The 21,588-nt window shown below is 38.4% G+C and overlaps 1 protein-coding gene across 2 annotated transcripts in view; it reads right to left on the bottom strand.

Moving 5' to 3' along the window:
- The window catches only part of glra3 (glycine receptor, alpha 3), a 48,584-nt gene extending 31,293 nt beyond the window's left edge, over nucleotides 1-17,291 (bottom strand). For both annotated transcript variants that reach the window (XM_079338007.1, XM_079338006.1), the window contains exon 1: nucleotides 16,943-17,291. In XM_079338007.1, the coding sequence (XP_079194133.1) occupies nucleotides 16,943-17,007 (65 nt within the window). In that variant the 5' untranslated portion in view covers nucleotides 17,008-17,291. The remainder of the gene's footprint in view (nucleotides 1-16,942) is intronic.
- Between the last annotated feature and the right edge of the window lie 4,297 nt (nucleotides 17,292-21,588).

Genomic DNA, 21,588 nt, shown 5'->3' with positions numbered 1-21,588 from the left:
AGAGTAGTTTCAGGATCATCACCCTTTTCTTTGACATTTGGAAGATGCCTCCATTCAGCCCAGCAAGGATTGACCTTATACAGCTCCTACAGAATAAGGGTGTTGGACTGTGATTTTGATTAGTCATTTAACCTCCTCTTGACATGAACTCACAGGACAGCCGGAGACAAAGATAGGAACTCATTCATTTCCAATGAGCTTTGGGAGACGAGGAACCACAGAGATCAGAGCCACAGCTGCAGGAGGAAATCATCAATTGGCAGAAAGTCAAGTTTAATCACGAGCCAAAAAGTCCAGACAAGTCGAGAGGGCCAATAAATTTTTTTTTTTAAAGCCCAAAAATCCAATCTTTTTCTATAGACTTTATGTAAGAAGAAGATGTAGCCACTTTGATATTATCGGGTTCCATCTGTTTGTGTGATGTTGTTTTACATGCTTGTGTGGGCATTGTGACAGTCACTATCTCGGGTTTATTTTTAGCTGAACATAAACAGAAAAGGGCAAACGAACCACTCCCTCATCCACATCTTGGGAAGCCAACACAACTAGTTGAGGTAGTTGAGGAAGAAGTAATCAGCAGTCTACAATGACTGAGAAGCTAAAAGCAGTCCTGGATCCCAAAAATAAAGAATGAGAAAAACACAGGAACGTAATACTACTAAATACAAATACAGACGTTGTGATATCATATCATCTTCTCAGCATGAACTGAGTGACAGCTAACTCAGCTAATCCCTCCGATATCTGTGGGATTCAAAAGAAAGTTGGTGGAAAATAACTGACTGCTTTGAATTGCAATGTTTGACATTTCACTCACTTCCAGGATATCAAACAACAACCAATGTGTTTTATGAAAATAGACATTGGATGACATGTGGAATTATTACTCTCACTATAATACACTGAAATATACATTATTAAGAAGTATTCCATAAGCAAACCATGTAATCAATTCTACAAAAGTATCATTGTCTTTTTTCAAACTAGGCTAACAGGTGGAAATTGGTATTTAGTATAAATACAGGAAACAAAATATTTTCAATGATCCTTAGTTGCAGCCAAACTGGACGTGTAATTGTATCCAGGGATTTATTTCATTTTCCCAGGGTTCATCCTTCACATTTCCGAGGCCTAGTCAGGTCCACGTTTTGGTCATTTGGACTCATCCAGTCCATCCGTTTGGACTCATCCAGCTCTAACTTTTGTGGTTGATCAAGTAGTTGATCATGAAGAACATTAAATTAAAATAACTTAAAAAATTTAAAAAAGTACAAGTACACAAAAGCAACACCCAAAAAGACAAACACTGTGTGTTTGGAAAGCAGCTGACACGGCACTACAGAATACTTTTCTTCAACTTGTGTTTCTATTTTTCACTGTTGGAGTAAATAGTGACAAAGACATGAGATAGATTTACGTGGCCTCTATTCTTAGGACAAAAACTTTTGAAAGCAATGATAAAACTAAAGCACTTTCATGAGTTAACAAGACAAACTCAAACATTAGCATTCACCAACAGTTTCGCCAGCATTAGCTCTATACAGTGTTTGAGCAATAAGTAATGAAAAAAGAGATAACTAGTGGTGTGGTTTATCTCCCCAGCTGGGATTTAAAGACCACACTTTAGCGCTCTTCAAACATGCATTGAAGTCTTGAAAATAGCTGTGAGCGAGCGTAGCTCAAAGTTTCACATATGTACTGCTCTTCTAGTTTTTTAAAATACCTGAGGTCATGATTCATGTGTGAAAGGAGCTTTATTAAAGGCAGGTACATGTTTTAACATAAGTGAAAAAGTGTGCTGGCATATTTTGTTTATTGATATAAAACACATTATTATGCATTTAAGGTTCATTAGATTTTGTTGGTATAACTAAATGGCCAGTTAGTAATGATCATCAAAATGAAGAACTAATTCCCTCAGGTCTCAAGACACTGACCCTGTTGACCCCCTAAAATCCAGGAAGTAAGCTCATCATCTCAGGAAACCATCACCTCAAATATAAATATACACAAATCTCTTCCTATTGTCGTGCCAGACTTTTGCACAGTCCAGTGATACAATCCGTAAAGCAGCCGTCGGCACGAGGGTATGCTGACACACAGAAACTTGCTGCTGGGAGCTGAGTGCAGAGCTGCTTCCTGGGTGCTGCGTCACCAACAAAGTCGCTGTCTACTGTCTGTGTGTGTTTGCCCATGTATGTCCATGTGTCTGCTCGGAGTGTTTGAATCATGCTCAACATTTTGTTAGTGTGTGTCTCTGTGAGCTTCTCCCTAACAATAGTTTCTTCTTGTTTGGGGATGCAGGTACTGCATAAGCCTATGTGGACATTGATGTTAAGTTTACTGCATTAGCAGTGTGAAGCAGTCCTTCTTCGTTGTGTGAATGAGGCTGTACACGTAGTGGCCGACTGTTTGACCCACACATAGGGCTCACAGTGACACAAGCCTGCAGCTCATGGGTCATTGGACAATGCTACCAAACAACAAAGATTTTTTCTGGGTCTGAAGCTGTGACCCAGAAGGCAAATTTATACTTTTGAGTCACATTTTCTATAACCTCAAGAATATCTGCACAAGAAAATCCCTCTCGGTAAAACATACAGAGTTGAAACCTCTGGTGAGGAGGTTTTAGCTGGTTCTGAGCCTCTGAAGGATCAGGTAGAAAGAAAAAAAAAAGTCGTTTGCAAATCCATTTCCACGTTTCCTAAAGTGTGAGCACATTGTATAATCTGAATGGTGAACATTTATGAGATATATATTAAAAAGTACAATTTTGGAGCTGTATAAAAACTGACAATTCATAATTATTTCCTGATTGTCATAATAATTGAGAGGTCTCAGAGTGAAGAGGGGCTGCCCACAGCGAGAGCTCCAGAGCAGTTTTGGGGTTCAGTGCCTTGCTGAAAGACACCTCAGCAGTGCTCAGGAAGTGGCACCTCTCCAGCTACCATGCCAATTTCTTGACTTGGTCTGTGCCAGGACTTCGTGCCAACGACAATCCGGTTCCCAAACCAAGTCCCTTTACAGAATGAGCTACTGTCGCCTGCTAAAAACACCTGTGTATTTGTCTGTTACTTTGCAATGTTTAAATGCTATATGTGTATATGTTATAAGAAGATGCTTTAGAAGAGCAATCACAAATATTGCTTCTGGGGACAATAAACCTAATCTTCTGAAGCGCTGGGCCATTGACAAAGCAGCTGTTTTAATGACCTGGGAATAACTTACAGTTATTGCTGGCGAGGTTCTTACCTCTTGTTGATACCATAGCTAATGGTCAATTACACCGCCTTCAAACAATATATCTTAGTCTTAATCAATAAGTCAGCCTCAGCACGATGTTTCCCCAACAGTTTCTTTCTTTAGAAGTTATGGTTGATGGTCACACTCAAGCAGACTTGTCAGCTCAGAGCATCTTAAATCAGCTGCTAAGCTTAGGTCGCTGTAGCGCTTCTTCTCCGATCTTTTCTTCTGGTCTCTTCCTCTCATCTCCAGCAAAATCTCCTCCCTTTGTTTCTTTCTGTCAGCCGTCCCCTTGGCTCTTCTGCTTTAAAGCATGAAAGAACAACAGGATACTATGTAGGGAGACACAAAATAACGGCAATCCTTATCAATAATGGATGAGCTTTGTATGAGTTCTCGAACCGCCACTTCTCTCTCAAAGAGGGGATTTAAAAGGGCAAACTTAATATATTCAATGTATATCTTTCATTTCTTGTTTGGCTCCTCTGGTGCTACAGTTACTAGTAAAGGTTGTTGTTGTTCTTCTTCTTTTGTATAACGTCCTTGGTAAAGGGGTGAAGTGAGCAATTTTTTTTTCCATCACGTGTCACCCTGAATTACAAAACTACATTTTGACCCACACTTGAGCCTGATGGCTTCTTGAACATTACACAGTCCAAGCATAGAGTTTTCATATGCCTGATAATATAGGAGCAGTGACAACAGCACAAGAACAATTATACACGTAAACAAGTCTGCTGTTGGAGGATTGTCATATGATACAAATTCAGAGTGGTGTTGGGCATTACGGCCTGAGAATCATATCGCTATTTCTTTTTTGCGGCAACAGTTTTGTAATGTGGCGTTATGATGTATGCAAAGGGGTCGTGCATATCCACACACTATGACCCCCTTTGTCCTCTTCAAACAAGCCTGTTTGATACTATAGTACATCGAGTATACACTCACCGGCTACTTTAGCTGTTCAACTGCTCCTGAGTGCAAATATCTAATGAGTCAATGACATGTCAGTGACTCAATGCATTTAAGCATGTAGACATGGTCAAGACGATATGATGAAGTTCAAACTGAACATGAACATCAGAATGCGGAAGAAAAGGTGATTTAAGTGACTTTGGATGTGGCATGGTTGTTGGTGCCAGACGGGCAAGTCTGAGTAATTCAGCAACTGCTGACCTACTAGAATTTTCACACACACAACCATCTTAAAGGTTTACAGAGAAAAAGAAAACACAAAAGAGAAAATATCCACTGAGTGGCATGTTATCTGGGTAAAAATGCCTTGTTGATGCCAGAGATCAGAGGAGAATGACCAGTCTGGTTTGAACTAGTAGAAAGGACACAGTAACTCAAATAACTAATTGTTACAAACCAGGTATGCAGACTAGCTTCTCTGATAGAGAAAACTTTGAACAGTGAAGCAGTTGAGAATACAATTTTCAGAGGCTCACCGAAATTGGAAAATCGAGGATTTGGAAAAAATGTTTTCTGGTCTGATGAGTCTTGATTTCTGCTGCGTCACTCAGATGTAGGGTCAGAATTTGGAGTAAGCAACATGAAAGCATGGATCCTTTCTGCGTTGTATCAAGGGTTCAGGCTGGTGTCGGTGGTGTAATGTTGTGAAGGATAGCATTGTTTAAACACCACAGTCTTCCTGAGTATTGCTGCTGACCATGTCCATCCCTTGATGACCACAGTGAACCCATGGTCTGTGTCTACTTCCAGCAGTATAAAATGCCACGTCACAAAGCTCACATCGTCTCGAATTGGTTTCTTGAACATAAGAATGACTTCACTGTACTCACATGGCCTCCACAGTCACCAAATCTAAATCCAATGGAGCACCTTTGTGATGTGTTGGAACGGGAGATTCGTCCGAAGGATGTGCAGCCCAAATAAAAACTGCAGCAACTGTGTTATATTATGATGTCAAAATGGACCAAAATCTCTTAGGGATGTCTCCAGGACCTTGTTGGATCTATGCTGGACTCTAACATTGAAGGTAATCGTGTTTCAGACGTACCTTGAAAAACATCAAGCATCCATCTGAAACATCAAACAGATCAAACAAATCAAATCGAGAGCAAGTGCAAACCATTTCGGTCTCAGATGTATTCTGCATCATAAACCATGAGATACAGAAACAGCAAGGTCACAGAGCTGTGTGTAATCAAACGAACCGATGCTGTGCATGAACATACAGTAGTATTACTGGCTTCTACATATTTTATCCTGAGTCTACTTTTTACATATACAGGCACTATATATTGACATTTGGGTTAAGACAACGTTTTCCATCTGTGTTAGAAAGTTGGTTTCAGGAAACAGCAGAAAATATTCCTACAAAGTTTGCTGCGATGCAGAAACACAGATGTATCAGTCTCAGACTCAAATCCCAGAAGATTCTGCATCAGCATTCATCTGAACATATAAAAACCATATCACCTGCTCTCTACAGCTAAGATGCTAAAAAGCAGAGTCCTGTTTGAGAGAGTTTTAGCCAAAGTGCTGACAGAATTATTTATAACTAGCTCTGAGATTATGCAATAAAACATCCTCATGAAGCCAACATGAAGAGACAGACAGAATAGGCCTTTTGCATCTGGTCGCACCGAGTGTGCCTGGGAGACCTTGGTTAATCTTAGCCATTATGTAACACCCTATCTCTCACGGCAAGAAGCATGCAGGAAAGTACAATGTTCAAGAATCCATTATTGTACTGTATGATCCCAGGATGTGGATGACTCTGACCTAAATGTATTACAGGACTGTTTTGACTCTGAGCTGTCTTTAATCCCAGTTAATCACCAACACATCCACCTAGAATGAACTTCAGTTTAAAAAGTGAAGGTAACACATTTTGATACCTCTCAGGCTAATTGAAGATTTCATGATATTTCTACTTTTATATCTGACTACTGATGTTAGACTCATCAGTCCCTCTATGGTTTCACAGGCTTTACTGTCATTCTTGTGGCCTAAAATGCCTGACTCAGTACTGCAGGATGTGAGAAGTTCAGAGTAATCTTATATACATTTTTCAGTGTCTTTTCCAAACCTTTCTTTATTGAAGACGTAAAGTAAGATGTTGAAAGTAATTGAAAAGCCCTAAAGCCAACAATTTCAGTGACAATGCTGGTGATTTTTAAATGAAGACAAAAGTGCATATACACAAAAGAAAAGCCTCTGCTGCAGGAGGAAAACAGACACCAGACCTGTGATAGTCAGTGTGACACGCTGCACTGATGACCATGCACATGCCAACTTTATTACACAGGCCAGATGACACTGACATCAAAACATTCAGTATTACAAAGAATTGTGGTGGAAATACTAAATCACAGGTTAAGGTCTACCTAATTGGAATTATGTTTCTTGTTTAGTGCTCTTAGTAAATGTAATGTTTGATTTACTCTTTCATTTGAAATGGTTCTGAAATATCTGCCACAATGAAAATGGAGAAAGTAGTTTTATGCTCAAAACAGTGACTTTTGAAAAATGATCAGCAGTGACATAAAACTTGACCAGAAATTCTAAATCTATTTTTTAGTCTGAAAAAAAAAAGCTTCCTGTGTATGTGTTTGTCTGTAAGGATTATTCTGTGGCAGATTCTGTTGGCACCTCAGGGTTCACACCTCAGATGTTTGGTCTGGTCTTGGTATAGTTTGGGGTGGTGTTAATGCAATTCAGTTCGAAAAGTCTGAACGATCGAGGCTACAGACTAATGAACACAATGAAAGCCCAGTATTCCAGGATTCCTAAATCCAAATTTTTTCGGATGTGTATGACACCCTAATGAAAGCAGCAACAGCTCCAACTTGTGACAGGTGGCTATGGTACACAACATTTGTACTTAACAGAGTGAAGTGTGAAAGCAAACTGAACAAAATGAAAAATGCAACTCCACCCCTCATCGCACTGATGAATCCATCGAACATAAGTGTTTCTCTGTATCAACGAGGAAGCCGTTTCAGAACAACCTCCTCTCTGCCTGGATACTGGAATGTCTTTTTTTGTTTCAATCTCAGCCAAACAACAACAAAAGCGGATGTTAATAATGAATGGATGTCTGTATTCCCCTCGCCACATGTCGTAATAATTAGGGCACACACCAGTGAATCAACATTTAAGTTCCTCTGTGTGAGTGACAACGCAGTGCTTAGTCATGAGCTGCTGCTCTGATATAACCCAAACCTCAAACCTCTTCTCTCCAGATTTGAAATATGGGATCATCCACAGCAGGCTCTCCCCCCTTTACCTTAAGCACAGGTCATTCTCCCAGGCAAAATTAATACCAGCACCATGTATATTACTGCACAATATGTAGGACATTTCCCATAGGCAATTTCAAACATCCAAACAGGAGAAAATAGTTTAACAAGTATAAGCCCATTAACCAAAAAATTGGGATGCTATATAAAATGTATATAGATACAAAATGTAGTGACATTGAAACTAGTTACACTATTAACACATGTTTAAAATGTCACGTTTACTTGATTGTTAGAGCTTCACTGGGTGTTTCTGTTCTGAAGCTTAAAAAATGGGCCAGTACATTATTTTTGACACATCCTGCATTAAATGAAAGAAAGGGTTTTACGCAATGTGCTTACTGTATATGCTATGTTACATTAGTCAAAGTTAGGTTAAAATCATCTTTAATGTTGATTTTTCCATACGTGCTAGACATATATGTTTAATATGTTTATCTTCAAACCACGGAGCAAGCTAAGTATAAAACAATTTTAAAAAATATAATACAATATACCAAATATAAGGATTAAAAAAATAGATACAAAAGTACAATATAATGTGCAAAAAGATGTACATAACTAATATGTGTGCATGGACTAAAAATCAGTACATAAATACATATACTGTAAGACTTTAGTCTAGTGGATATGTTTTTGTATTTTGAAGTCCTTTTTGTCTTTTTAAAGTGACTGATGCTTCTGTCGCTATTGAGGAGTTATACATGTTTAGAATGTAAAGTGTCCGAGAGAGAGGACAGAGAAAGTGCGGGAGCAGACTGCTCCAGGATGAGTGGTAACGTTTCAACGACCGGAGCTGAGGGAGCCAGTGGGGGGGAGGGGGGGAGAGAGATCAGCCTCCTGACGGCTTGGTGGATGAAACTGTTCATTAGTCTGGTGGAGCTGGCTCGGAGGCTCCGGTACCGTCTCCCAGATGGCAGGAGGCTGAGCAGTGTGTGTGATGGGTGGGTGGGGTCACGCACAATGCTGGATGCTTTGCGTGTGAGGCAGGTGTTGAAGATGTCCAGGAGGGAGGGGAGTGAGACGCTGATGATCTTTCCTGCTGTCTTCACTATGCGTTGCTGGGTCTTGCAGTTATGGGCCGTGCAGTTCCTGTACCACATAGTGATGCAACGCTCTTGGTGTCCCTGTAAAAGGTGCACATGATGAGTGGGGAGGCTCTTGCCTTCTTCAGCTTGCGGAGGAAGTAGAGTTGCTGCTGTCCTTTCTTGGCCAGTGATGCAGTGTTTCTTGACCAGGAGAGGTCCTCGCTGATGTGCTCCCCCAGAAATGTCGTGCTGCTCACTCTCTCCTCAGCAGAGCCGTTGTTGGTGAGTGCTGCGTGCTGCACAGGGGTTTTTGGACTAATTCCTGTGGCCCCATAGGTACACGCATAACATAAAAATGTCTAAAAAATGTGCATGTGATTTCACAGAAAAGTCATGAAATTCATTATGTCGCTGACTGCTAACAAACTGAACCTGCAGAGACATTGCTGCTATTTAAAGGGTTCAGACACTTTGAGAGAAAGCAGCACTGGCCTTGCGTCCTTTGTCTTTTTTTATTTTCCGTGTGTTAAAATTTGGCTTATATTTTCTCTTTACAGCGGTAGTGCTCATTCAAACTTATGCTGGATTAATGCATTTTAGAGGCACTCCATGCCAGCGACCCCTGGGGTATTTTTGGCATTAGAGCCGAGGAAAACTCAAGCATAGTGACAGGGACGGGGTCGACTACAGCCTTTAGTCAAATGTTCACTTAGTGTGGAGACTACCCCCCCCCCCCCCCCCCCCCCCCCCCCCCCACACACACACACACACACACACACACACACACACACCAAGTCACAACACCACTAAACTGCGCTTTTCAGCCACATGTTTCCTTCAGCTGTAACAAGTGTTCTTATGCTCACATTTGTCATGCACTGTTAAGGCACAGTCAGTGACAGACACACATACTCTTTTCAATAAGGGTGGAAATCACAGAGTAATTCACGATACAATGCAGTATGACCTATGGTCCACGTTGACAACACAACAAGTCTACAATAATTGAAATATTGCAAGACAACAAGTAAACATAAAGATATCTGATAAATGGAAGAACAGATTAATATTAAAGAAAGATAAAGTGCAGGAATATTATTGGAAATGCAACTAAGAGGAGTCTTTAAGCGGTGACACAGTCAGTGACATTGTCAGGAAAATATATTTAGACTGACAGTTCATTAATAAATAAATGGATAAATAAAATTCTCTATATTTGTATGACTAGGCCAGACATTAAATATTCATATGGATATTTTGTCCCATTCTTACTCTGCCACACAAACATGTTTCTGGTCTGACCTAATGGGTACATGTCTTTTTTTTATTTATTTATGTATTTTTTAGATATATAGAGTTATTCATGCAATAGTGGCATTAAGTATACTGTATCTCTAGTATGATTTAGTTTGAGTTTTTTTGTGAACAACTTTTCATTGCTTAGATCTATCTTTACATTTAAGATTTTGATTGATTCAATATGGAACATTCACCTGATAACTTGTTACACTTCTATGCCCAGTCTTGCTTTGCCCCAAATCAGACCAATCTTTTGAGAGGAGTATCACATTTTTACTGACAAATCCCTCAGAACAATTATATCTACCTTTATATGACATAGACTCCTGTTGGAACTACAGGTAGCTGTACCATATCCTTATTGTTGAGGTTTTAAGACTCGAGCCGAGATAAGACAAACTAAATTCTTTACCTGGAGGGACAGACATGCTATGTAAAATCTTCTCTATTGCATCAGTTTCCTTTAAGTAATCATACAGTAAATGTCAAAACACAAGTTATGTATAACTGATCCAACTTGATGTGAACTAATGGTTAGATGTCTGAATCTTGGGTTCTGAGTGGTTGCCATCTTTATTGGATAAGATGCTTGTCATGCCACTACACACTGTGTTAGTAATGACTGAGATGAAAAGCATTTCATTCTGGTTTTTTTAACACGTTCAAATGTCGTAATAAGAGATCATACATTGTATATATTCCACTACTGTCTACACTCCCACTACATGAAGGAATAGCCCAGGCTATGGATGCATCAACATTTTTGGCAGCTCAACAAAGCTTTCCCTTGCCCCATTTTAGTACGTCAGAACATATTTCCCAGCTTTTTCTGCCAACTTGCTCCCAGCTGCTTAAACCATCACAAAAAAGCAGTTAAAATGTGGACAGCTTCAGCAAATCCACAGGACCATATTGAGTGCACATTTTAGCAATGGTCCAGCGAGGCCCTTGAGACAATCTATAAGACAAAACATCAAACAGTGACATCAAACAACAGCAAATGTATTGAGGACGCACCAATCCCAAAACCAATGCAGAAATTGTCAAACAAGAAAGCTCAGATGAATGAAGAGTGTCAGGTCAGGTCAGACTGAGATGTAAAGATAGCATCAAGGGAGCAAGGCAGAGGCATCAAGAGAGACGGAGGTCAGACCTCAACTTGAACAACAACAAAAAAGATAACGCCGAAAGCAATCAGGAAAATCCAATGGATATATCATGTTCGGGGGGTCACACTCCAGATAGACACCTTGTATGTTGGCTTTGATCTCCGAAACAACTACACCTCCTTCAGAAATGTGCCAACTGTCCGTATCAAAGAATCCTGCTGAGACTGAAATCTGCTGGGACTTCAAACATCGCTCTAACCATGCTTAACAAGGACCAACAAAAAGTAGTAGTAGTAGTAATGTGTACTGTATGTTTATTCAGTCAAAAGAATTTGAACATTTAGCTCAACAAGAATAAATAAGATGGATAGCTATAATGTTAGTATAATTATGGTAAACTTAATTGTATTAGTTGTAGCAGCTAAGTGTGACAATAGACTGATCAGTCTAATATTAATATTAGTAACAATAATAATGATGAAACAGGGCAGACTGATTTTATATTCATAAGAAAAGCTAAAAAGCTGATATTAATTTTATAGTTTTTAATAAAATATATTAAAAATGTCATTAAAACATCACAGTTGTGTTTATTATTTAGAAGCATCAACTTAGGTTTCTTCAAACTCATAGATGAAGCCTGTTTTATTTCGATTAGATTATTTTGCACTTTGCCTTCATTGGACAGAAATGTTGTCCAATCACAATCCAACATGTACACAATTTCACAAACTGATGAAGGAATCTGATAGAGTAACCAAAATCAGCTGCTGCAAACACAAACATATTTTCACTGGCCGCGTCAATAGGGAAGCCAGAATATCTCACGAGTGTCCTACTGTCCTAGAAAACCTTGGCAGCCAATTCTTGTGGTCTTCAGAAAAGTAATGAAGTGCATTCAAAGTCTTAGTTATTTTTTCATGAACAGAACAACTTTATTAGAGCAACTCCACAAAAGAGTTGGCGATGCAGCTGTTTGGTTTCAAATATATATTAATTCAGCATAATTATTAGTAAATAGTAAACAACAGATTGGCACTACAGTTATGTAAATATGGCTCTATTGTGGTTGTCTAACTTTTTGCTATGGGTCACTGAGGATCTTTTTTATTGGCTGGTGCGTTGGCAGACTGGGTTTATTTAAAAGAGCAAAGTAGTAGCTAAAACTACACAGCCATCATTTAACATTGGATTCATAGCATTTCAAACAAAAATGGGCTGAAATTACATATGCATGCAAACTGATAATCTTGATATGGACATCAAAGTAATTTGTAACTCAATTACCAAAATGAAACCTTCTAAAGGTTAGTACTGAGTACATGCTTTGTTGCTGAACACTGAGCAAGGGAGATATGACAACAAGCTCTGTCATGTTCACACAAATTAGACGTGCAAAAGTTAGCTGTTTTGATCTCTTATGGTTATTAAAACGTTTTTATTCAGACGGTAATAAATTCTTGATTGGGCAAAATGCCAAGATGCTTTTTTTAGAGTAAGTTTAACTAAATTTACAAAATATCATTTTAATATAATGCTTAACCCTGAATAAGTGCCAGATATGAGGGAAAGAGGAACAAATGTTCATTTAAGGCCAATATGGATGAAGCTGATTCTCGTTTGAAAAAAAAACAAAAAAAACTTTTTAACTGCTATTTGCAGTTTAATTTTCTGTTTTTCTCTATTACGCAAGTTGATGTCATATGTTTGCATGTTTGACTTGGTTTGATACTGCTGAATGTATACCTCATTTATCTCACTCTCTGTTTATACTCTACATCACATTTAACTGGATTATCGAATTAGTCCAGCTAAGAGCTACATGAGATAAATACAGATTGCATGTACTGAGGGATTAAAGCCTACAGTATACTCAGGCAGGTCTGTTGCTCTTATGTATTTACTGCAGTGATCCCCCTCTGCTAATAAGAGAAAAGAAGCTGCAACTGAGGACTTTCGAAAGTGTGGATCATGTTTGTTTTTTTTCTGTTGTTGACATATGTCATTGCCCATAAATAAATATGAAATATTTATATTAGTACCACATGTAAACGAAAGAATGGTGTTGTTGTTGTTTTTTTTGCAGAATTGCAATTACTCTTCTTTTTAATGTTTTAACTTAAATTCTGCACCCTGATATTTTGGTATATGTGATTCTGTGTAATCTTTTAAAAGTCATGTGGGTTCCGTTTTCATATGCAGTAACAGGTTTCTACCTCACCCACAAACATGCTTGTACATTTCCTAAGTTTAAAAAAAAAAAAAAAAGTTTTTCTACATGAATTTGAAATAAATAAATTCTCTTCACTGAGAAAATTGTAAAAATGATTAAATTATTAGTAAAAATTTCAGAGGTGGATGAAGACTGAAAAAAAAAGTAAACAACTGAGAAGCTAATCTATAGCTGTTTTCACACATGCACTCTGGATAATATCTTGATTGTTTTGATCATCACCTGGCTGTTCACATGTGCTCCTCACAGCTGGAGACTATCCCTTTAAGATGGGAGGGGTGGGTGATCTCCTGAGGTAAGATGTGATGTAAAAAACAACTCAGAAGTAGCGGACAAAGCACAGTCCGCTATAATAGCAATATTTGTCTTTATATGAACGTTATGTTTAGTCCAACAGAATGACAACATCCAGAAAAGGGCAGAGAGATATCCTGAGTTTTTCAGAAGTTTTGTGCTGCTGTGAAAACAGTATATTTTTCAACGTGAGAACAGAGGAGTCCATTTAGAAATTTTAGATGAATAGCTCACTTTTGTTAACAGCACTGAGTCGAGAGAGAGCTAATTCATTTCATTGTTTTTGAAGGTTTACTTAGCCAACAGCTAAAATGATTCTACATGACAGACTTTATCTCAACAATATTTATCCTTTTAGTCGACGTGTTTGGGCCATAATTACCATCACTGTTATTCAGCCATGCAAGCTCATACGATCTCTTCCTGTCTCTGTGGAAAAGATTGAAATATCTTGGAATGAATCAAGTCCAGTTTGTGATCTGTGTTTCATTTCTCTTTCTTTCCTCACTTAGAATAGTCGGGTTTTATTGTGGGCAGTGTTGACTCTGAAGCAGAATTCAGCGCATCAGAAAACACAGACTGAAAGACCTAAAATTGAGGCCAGAGGCTCCAGAAGGCTTGCAATGGAGAGAGGCGAGGGGACAGAAGCAAATACTAAAACATTCACGAGTGACAGATCTGTTTCTGTTAATGCACATGTGCATTATGCAACATCTAAATAAAAAAGAACTTTCTGAATAAAATACCTCTGTCAGTTTCATGTAAACAGGATCTTCGCTATTAAAGAGGATGATTATAAAGCTGGTTATAAATCAGAATCATCAGAGTCGAAATTACAGTAGGTCATATTTTATAAAAACACATGACATTTAGAGAGGGTCAGCAGCTGGGTTGACACCAAATATCATACAAAATCACACAAATAAAATGAAAATAAAACAAAAAAGACCTGTTCATAAAAACTGCCAAAAGTCCCACACAGAGGTGCCGATGGTGTCTGAGCGGTACAAACTAGAGTTCGGTTTCTGGTCATTTTTAAAATGATCTCAAATAAATGGAGTTATTTCCATGACATGTACTGCTCCTTTTTATTATTTTTTTCTAGAGTGGCCTTAATAGGCTGTCATAAGTTTGAGGCTATGATCATTTATGTTTTGTTTTTGTATTAAACAGAACCCACGCATTTTTTGTCATGCTAGATATTTGAGAAAACAAAACAATCATGTTTGTTTCATTATATCACAAAGCTAAAACATGTTCACTTCCTTCTTCGTAGACTGCCTGGAACAGATTTACTGCCATGTTTCATCCATTGGAGACTGAAGACTTCTCTTTTTGACGACCTCTTAGATAAAGATAAATCCTTTCTTTATTCAGACAAGAAACTAAGAAAAAAAGAACGACTGTAAATGTAAAGAAAGAGGGAGAAACAAAGACTTTTAGAGTTATACAGAAATGACAAGCAAAAGGAAGATCCAGTCCAGTTGCCGTGGAATGACAGACTTTAAGCCTGTTAAATTTTGTCTTTGAATCCATCCATGACTCCCTAAGAAGATTTACTGACTAGTGACTTTGATCTTTTCAGCTGCTTTTTTATGCTAAAGCTTGCTCAAACTTTTGGGAATCCACGTGTGTTATACTTTCACAAAGTCTGGACTAAAAAAAAAAGGCAAAGTTTGTCAAGGTTAAATAGAAATGAAAATAGACAATCCTACACAAAGGCGGCTTATTATACATAAGAACATGTTGCTGAAAACATTCATTTGATATGTCCAAACAGGGAATTATGTTATTAATGGAATCAACCATTTGACCTTGATTTTTTGGGGCTGCAAATAAAATGTCAGAAGTCAAGATTTGAAACCCGTGGGATGAAATATAGCACAATTGTGACTCATCTATATGTCCAATGGATTATTCCTTCTGGTCCCATGCAGCAGGAGTCTCTATAGATGTGCTGCTTTGTGTTATGTGCCGTCGTTTTACTTAAAATAACCAACCTTTTTATCCATTTTAGTTAGTAAGTTAGTGAGGAGAAAACCAAACACATTTTTTTCCTTTTCTGCTGGCAAAAATCCCCCCCACAGGTGTGGAAACACTCTCCACTCACTCAGCACAGACGGCCAACTCAACAAGGCTATAAGACTATAAGATGTTTTCAGAAATATTACAAGTAAAGCTAAAAATAGGATGTAAAAACAGGACTTCAATTTGAGAACCAGGAGGCTTCAAATATTTGAAAAAAGGTCACTGAGGAGCAGCTTAGGTCATCAACATAACTATTTTCAGAATACTGTCAATGAAAAACTGATAAAAGCAAATATGGAGAATTAGTATGCTTCTTATATTATTATTTCAAATGAAGACTTTAAAATGTGATCATGTAAGTTTTTTTAAGAGAATATGATCCCAACAGCCGTACAGTATGGTGAAAACTGTGAGACAACAGGTTGATTTAAGCAACTTCACATCTGGCAGACTCACTTTTGTACCTTCTTTATGACGTGTCAATTCATTTCTCCCTTTTTTCTAACGATAGTCTACAAAATGTCTAAAAAGATTTCCAGTTGGAAGTGTGTTTCTTGTCCTGAGGCTATAGGTCTCATTGAAACAGCAGAGGGTTCAAATCAGGCCTACAGGCCTGTTGCTGCACGTCATCACCTCTCTCTGCTCCAGACACTTCCTGCCTGTCTCCAGCTGTCCTATAGGCTTTCCACTGAAGACAGAAATGGTAAGTAAAAAAAAAAAGCATTTCTAACTATTTCTGCAACTAACCTTTAGAACTGCTATCCACCTTTAAACAAGGTCAGATGACATATTTTTCAGTCTTACATTCATACAGACAAATAAACAACCAGACAAATATAGCACTGTGACATTTTGTCATAGACATTCGACATTTAAAGGATGATGACACCTGATCAGCCCATTGAAGTGAATATATATCCTACATTAAGATTGAGATGTGGTAGACTATCAACATTGAAAACAATATAATAAAAAATAAAAATATATTCCTACTTTTTTGTGTAGGCTATAAAACTATGTGGATTATTTAGACTACCCTGTAGCTTATACAGGTAACAATAGATTTGAAAAAAAAAGTGCTTTAGACTATTTGAAAAGATAGAAGATAAAAGAACCTGAGCATAATGTAGCTCATAATATCATTGAGATTATTCTAATAATTAGGATATCTTTCTCTTCACCAGGTAGGCGCACCTGTAGGTCTAGGTCTATGACATTAAATGGTGAAACCAAAAGCTATTTTAAATCAATCTGTAACAAGTTTACATCACTTGGGTAAAGTAGTCTATCATTCTAAATATAATTATGACTTGTGTGAAAAGCAAGTTTTTATTTTCTTTCTTTTTTTTTCAAGTTGACCATTCTATGTATATCTATTGTATGTATCCAACAATAAGGTTATTGGCATCGAGGCAGGACATGTTATATGAAGCTTACCTGAGCAACAGAACAACTTTCCAGGCGAGTGTAAAACCCGCCACAGAGAGCTTCTTCCTACTCATTTCTCTCCAGAGGTGCGAAAACCTCTGCTCCCTTTTCTGCTCGTGCAGCTTTCAGCACCGAACGGCGAACAGCGCTCGTGCTCCAGCTGTGCTCAGACAACAGGCGGGGGGCAACTCACAAACATACTGCAGAGACAGGCGCTCCAAAAAAAAAAAAAAAAAGAAAGAAAGAAAAAAAAAACCTCAACGTGAAAGGTTATTTCCCATCAGAAGGACGAAAAGCAACATTTAGTCTCAGCATTTTACTGAGCAAACTGCTATGGCTAAGAGACGAAACGCGGGGTGAGTTCACGACAGCTGTTCAGACTCTGCTCTGGGCTCGTTTCGTGCCCTCGCGCAGCACGGGGGCAGAGAGTACCGCCCTCCACTCAGGATTGGCATGACTGACGGACCGCTCAGCCAACCATGTACAGTGTCATTCATTTTTCCAGTTGAGTCGCATCTTAAATTAGAAGCCCAGTGAGCTGGATCAAATTTGACACCCACCCATGCGTTATTACACTTTTTCCCCTCTCTCTGTCTATACACCCATCAAGTCTACACACTTCTGTTCTCCTCATTTTCTTCCCCTCATTCTCTGCTTACTTCTCCATCTGTCTCTGTCTTTCTGCTCTGTTAAACAAGATTGCTAGGAGTCGCATGTGGCCGTGATTCCCGGCTGTAAAGTATGCCTTTGTGGCCGTCAGATTGCCATATGTGGCCAAAGAGGGCGTGGGCAGAGGGGAGACACTGACACTTAAAATTCACCCCAAAAGCATCTTTGTTAGGTTTTAATAAGTATTGCCTTTGCAGCCCTTTTAAAACTTGCAGAGTTATGTGAACAGATATTAAGTTTTCAATTTAAAAACAAAATATTTAACTATTTGGGTGAAGGATCTAGACCTGTTTTTAACTTTCAGAATGCATAGGCCTACATTTACGTTTGGTGAGCAGACTCATTACAAAAATAACACTCAAGGTGAGGCAAGGGGGCAGTGAGCAAAGGATGCTGAAATTAACACGATAAATTTTAAAACCTTCAGTGATGTATCTCGAAGGTATAGCCTAGGCTACATGAGATGAGGAAGGAAAAACATGATGTGATTGAAGTTTAAATTTATAAAGATAGCCTACATAATGTAAAATAAAACACCCTCAAGTAAGATTGACTGAGAGGAAGCTTTTAATCTTACATTTAAATATCAGATATAAAATGGCAGCATGAACATAGAGCTGAGAGAATATTCACAGGAATGTTAGTGCTCATAAACCAGAGTGTTGGTACCTTTTTGTGTTTGCAGATCTATTCTCAGCTGTGTTGTTTGGGATTTCCTAAATTTTAAACAGGCTTACATCCTATCCATGTAATCCAATTAATCTACCGCTGTATCAGTTGCATGAATTGACATTTTCAAGTCTCATTTGAATTGATTGAGGATATTATTATCTCACATAATTTCAATCCAGAGCATGAAACTGAGGTGCTGTTTCATGAGTTTGTCAGGTGTACTAACTATGGGTTGTCAAATATTAAAGGACCATATTTTGGGGGATTTTAGAATATGTTATTGTTTTGTTATTGATATGAAAGTGATTTATTGATAAACATTTTATACCACTTGATTCTGATTGTTTGCTGGGGACAAATAAATTCCTGACCATTGAAAACATGTAGTTCTGATAAAACAGACCGTTTACTGGGTGTTCAGTTTCACAGATGAAAGAGTAAAGAAAAGAGAGCAGCAGGAGCAGATTTGTTTGAAAACATGGATGAACTTTTAGATTTTAAATGTAAAAAATATATTAAAGCACCTGTTTAAAGAAGCAGGCTGATCTCTCAACACACAAAGTTAAGCAGATGACTTCCCAATAAACACTTTAAATACACATTTGTTCTTGCCATGCAGAAAACAGGGACATTTCATGGATAGAAACATAGTTCTAGAGACATCAAGTTGAAGCAGTGAAAATACAGCTGCTTGGTTTTTTTTTTTAAATGTAGGACTCTTTTAAAGGTAGGATTGGTAATTTTCGAAAACTGTCATGATTTTGAAAGTAGCATTCTCTCCGTCTTCACCCCTCCCCTCCCCTCTGTGCTCCCTCACTTACATACAGACCATCGGTCATGAAGCGGATTTCAGCTCGTGCTTTGAGTGTGGGCTCGGGAGACAGGGAGGCATGACTGGTTCATAAAATGTGTACCGAGTACAGACGTTGACGATGACAGACTTTCTCACACTCACAACCCTGTTTAAAAGCAAAACAAAAAAACTACTCCTTTAAAAGTATTTCGTCTTCATTGTACATGACGTAGAGTTTCATACAAGAACAACTTTATGCTGTTCTATAAGGTTGTAACATGAAAGCACAGCTAGAGCTAAACAAATCCGTTATTGATCAGTCATTGACATCGTTCACGTTATTACACACAGTTTAACCAACTTGACAAGAGAAGAACCATTATCTTTTTGAGATGTGGCCAACGAACAAAGTCAATTCTCAAGACAGAATCAGTTTGAGAAGCAGTCCATCATTTTTGCCACAGAGCCAAAGTGTTAAATGAAGCACCAAACCTGTCAGCTGTGAGGGCAGGTATGATAACTGAACCTGCAATATTAACACAGCCACAGGGTTTGAGGGGTCAAGGGTTTGAAACTCACTGAAGATGCCTGCTCTCCTCCTCCTAATGTGCACAGTATGAATTAGACGTTAGCTTCTGGGATTGACGCTGCAGCATGGGGAAACTTCTTACATTGCCTCTCAACTTTTCCTACAGTTGAGCCATTACTTCCTCACTCTTTAGGCATCCCCTTTCACTTAAGTTTTTTCTTTTTTATCCTGCAATGAACTCTTTACCTAAAACTGCTCATTCACTTGAACCTGTTATTAGGATTTGAAAAATAATAATGAAAAGTGTTCATATATACTGATGCATCATGGGATCTGGTTTGGATGACAAAAGCATGAAACATGTTCAGACCAAATAAAATGTCCTTTCTCTCCCCATACACCAACCCTCTTAGGATATAGTCTATGGTTCAAACAAAGCACATTCTGTACTTCAGTCAACATCACTAAAAGGTTAATGCTCAGAGATCTGGAAAAAATGTAATCAGAGAAATATATAATCAGACACATATCTCTACAATTCATTGTGCAGCTGTTATCATGAAATGTTTGATCTGAATACTGAAGCCTGTCTTGTTGGTTGTCCCTCCAGTGTCACCTTTAAAATCGTGTGTTTTGATGGTGATATTGATTCACTTTGAGAACTCGGTTTCATGAGTCCCATCTGAGTGATCATAGAATTGTTGAAATTGGAGCCTAAAGGAAACGAGTACGATTCAGGAGTGTTTCATGACAACTACACATCAACTCAACATCAGCTCGACATCATCATTGACAAAGCCTTTTCTTTTAGCTAACAGTGCTACTTCATATACAGTAGGTAGGGTAGGTAATTTTCTCCAGATCTACTTTTTAAGATTTTGGTTGAAATTGTCTTTAGGTCCTGACAGTAATTAATCATTCATGTGCGCTGAAAAAGAAATGAAAAAAATCTGTCATCTGTAGCAGTTGCAAACACGTAAAAACTTCAACCAATGTCAGCACTTGACCATATTTTATTAAACCAATCTAGCCTCTCTACCCCATGCGTGCACGAGCCCACATTCAAAGCATGAACTGAAATCTGCTTCTGGTCCAATAGTGCTAGAGCATGTAAGTGAAGGATATTGCTTTTGAGGGAGCACAGAGGGAAGGGGATGAGTGAATACGGAGAGGATGCTACTTTCAAAATCAAGCTAGTTTTCAAAAATTACCAGCCCTGCCTTTAAGAAGAGACTGTGTGTTCAGATTAAATCAAGGACAAAATTTCTCCTCCAGATGTCTGCAAAGATTACCTATTAGGAGCTGCAGTTCATCTGTTTCTGCTGAGTCTAAAACTGTGGATGATAAGTTACAAGGAGGCTTCACTTGTGCTTACTTCTGCAATATAAACGTGAATGTTCATGCATTTTTGTAGAAATATATATATTTTTAAAAAATCAAGCTTTTTCAGGTCTGCCCACGAGACAAGAAGTAAACAACTCTTAAAATAGTTATGTGTTGAAAAGTGGTTGGATCGATCAAGCAACTCTGAATTGCTTTCCCAACACAGTGTCAAGAAGATTTGTCAGGTTTATACAGTATTTTGGATTCAGAACAGATTGTCAGCTGCACTTACATGCAGATACCCGTTTATATAAATAAACTAAATAAATAAATTTTCATCAATTTTATGTTGAATCTGTATGAAGATTAAATTAACTATAGTGCAGTTTATCACATCCTGCAGCTTGTAGCATTTAATACAATACATTTCATTACAAATCATTTTAAAGTTGCCACAAGCTTAATAAACATCAGATCAGTGTGGGCAGGAAGGCCTGTGGTCGCCTCAGACCTTCCTCTCTTGTAAACATCCTGAAGGACACGCAGCAGACTGGCGAGTCTGTCAGCAGCTCCCACATGTCCCTGCAGACACTCGGCCTCTGAAGCTCGTTGTGACCGCGTGCTGTGAACACATAGCCTGAGTAAAGCAAACTCCTCTAGGAGTAAAGA

The sequence above is a fragment of the Symphodus melops genome, assembly GCF_947650265.1.
Source record: "Symphodus melops genome assembly, chromosome: 2".
NCBI lineage: Eukaryota > Metazoa > Chordata > Actinopteri > Labriformes > Labridae > Symphodus > Symphodus melops.
This window is presented reverse-complemented; position numbering and strand designations above follow the sequence as displayed.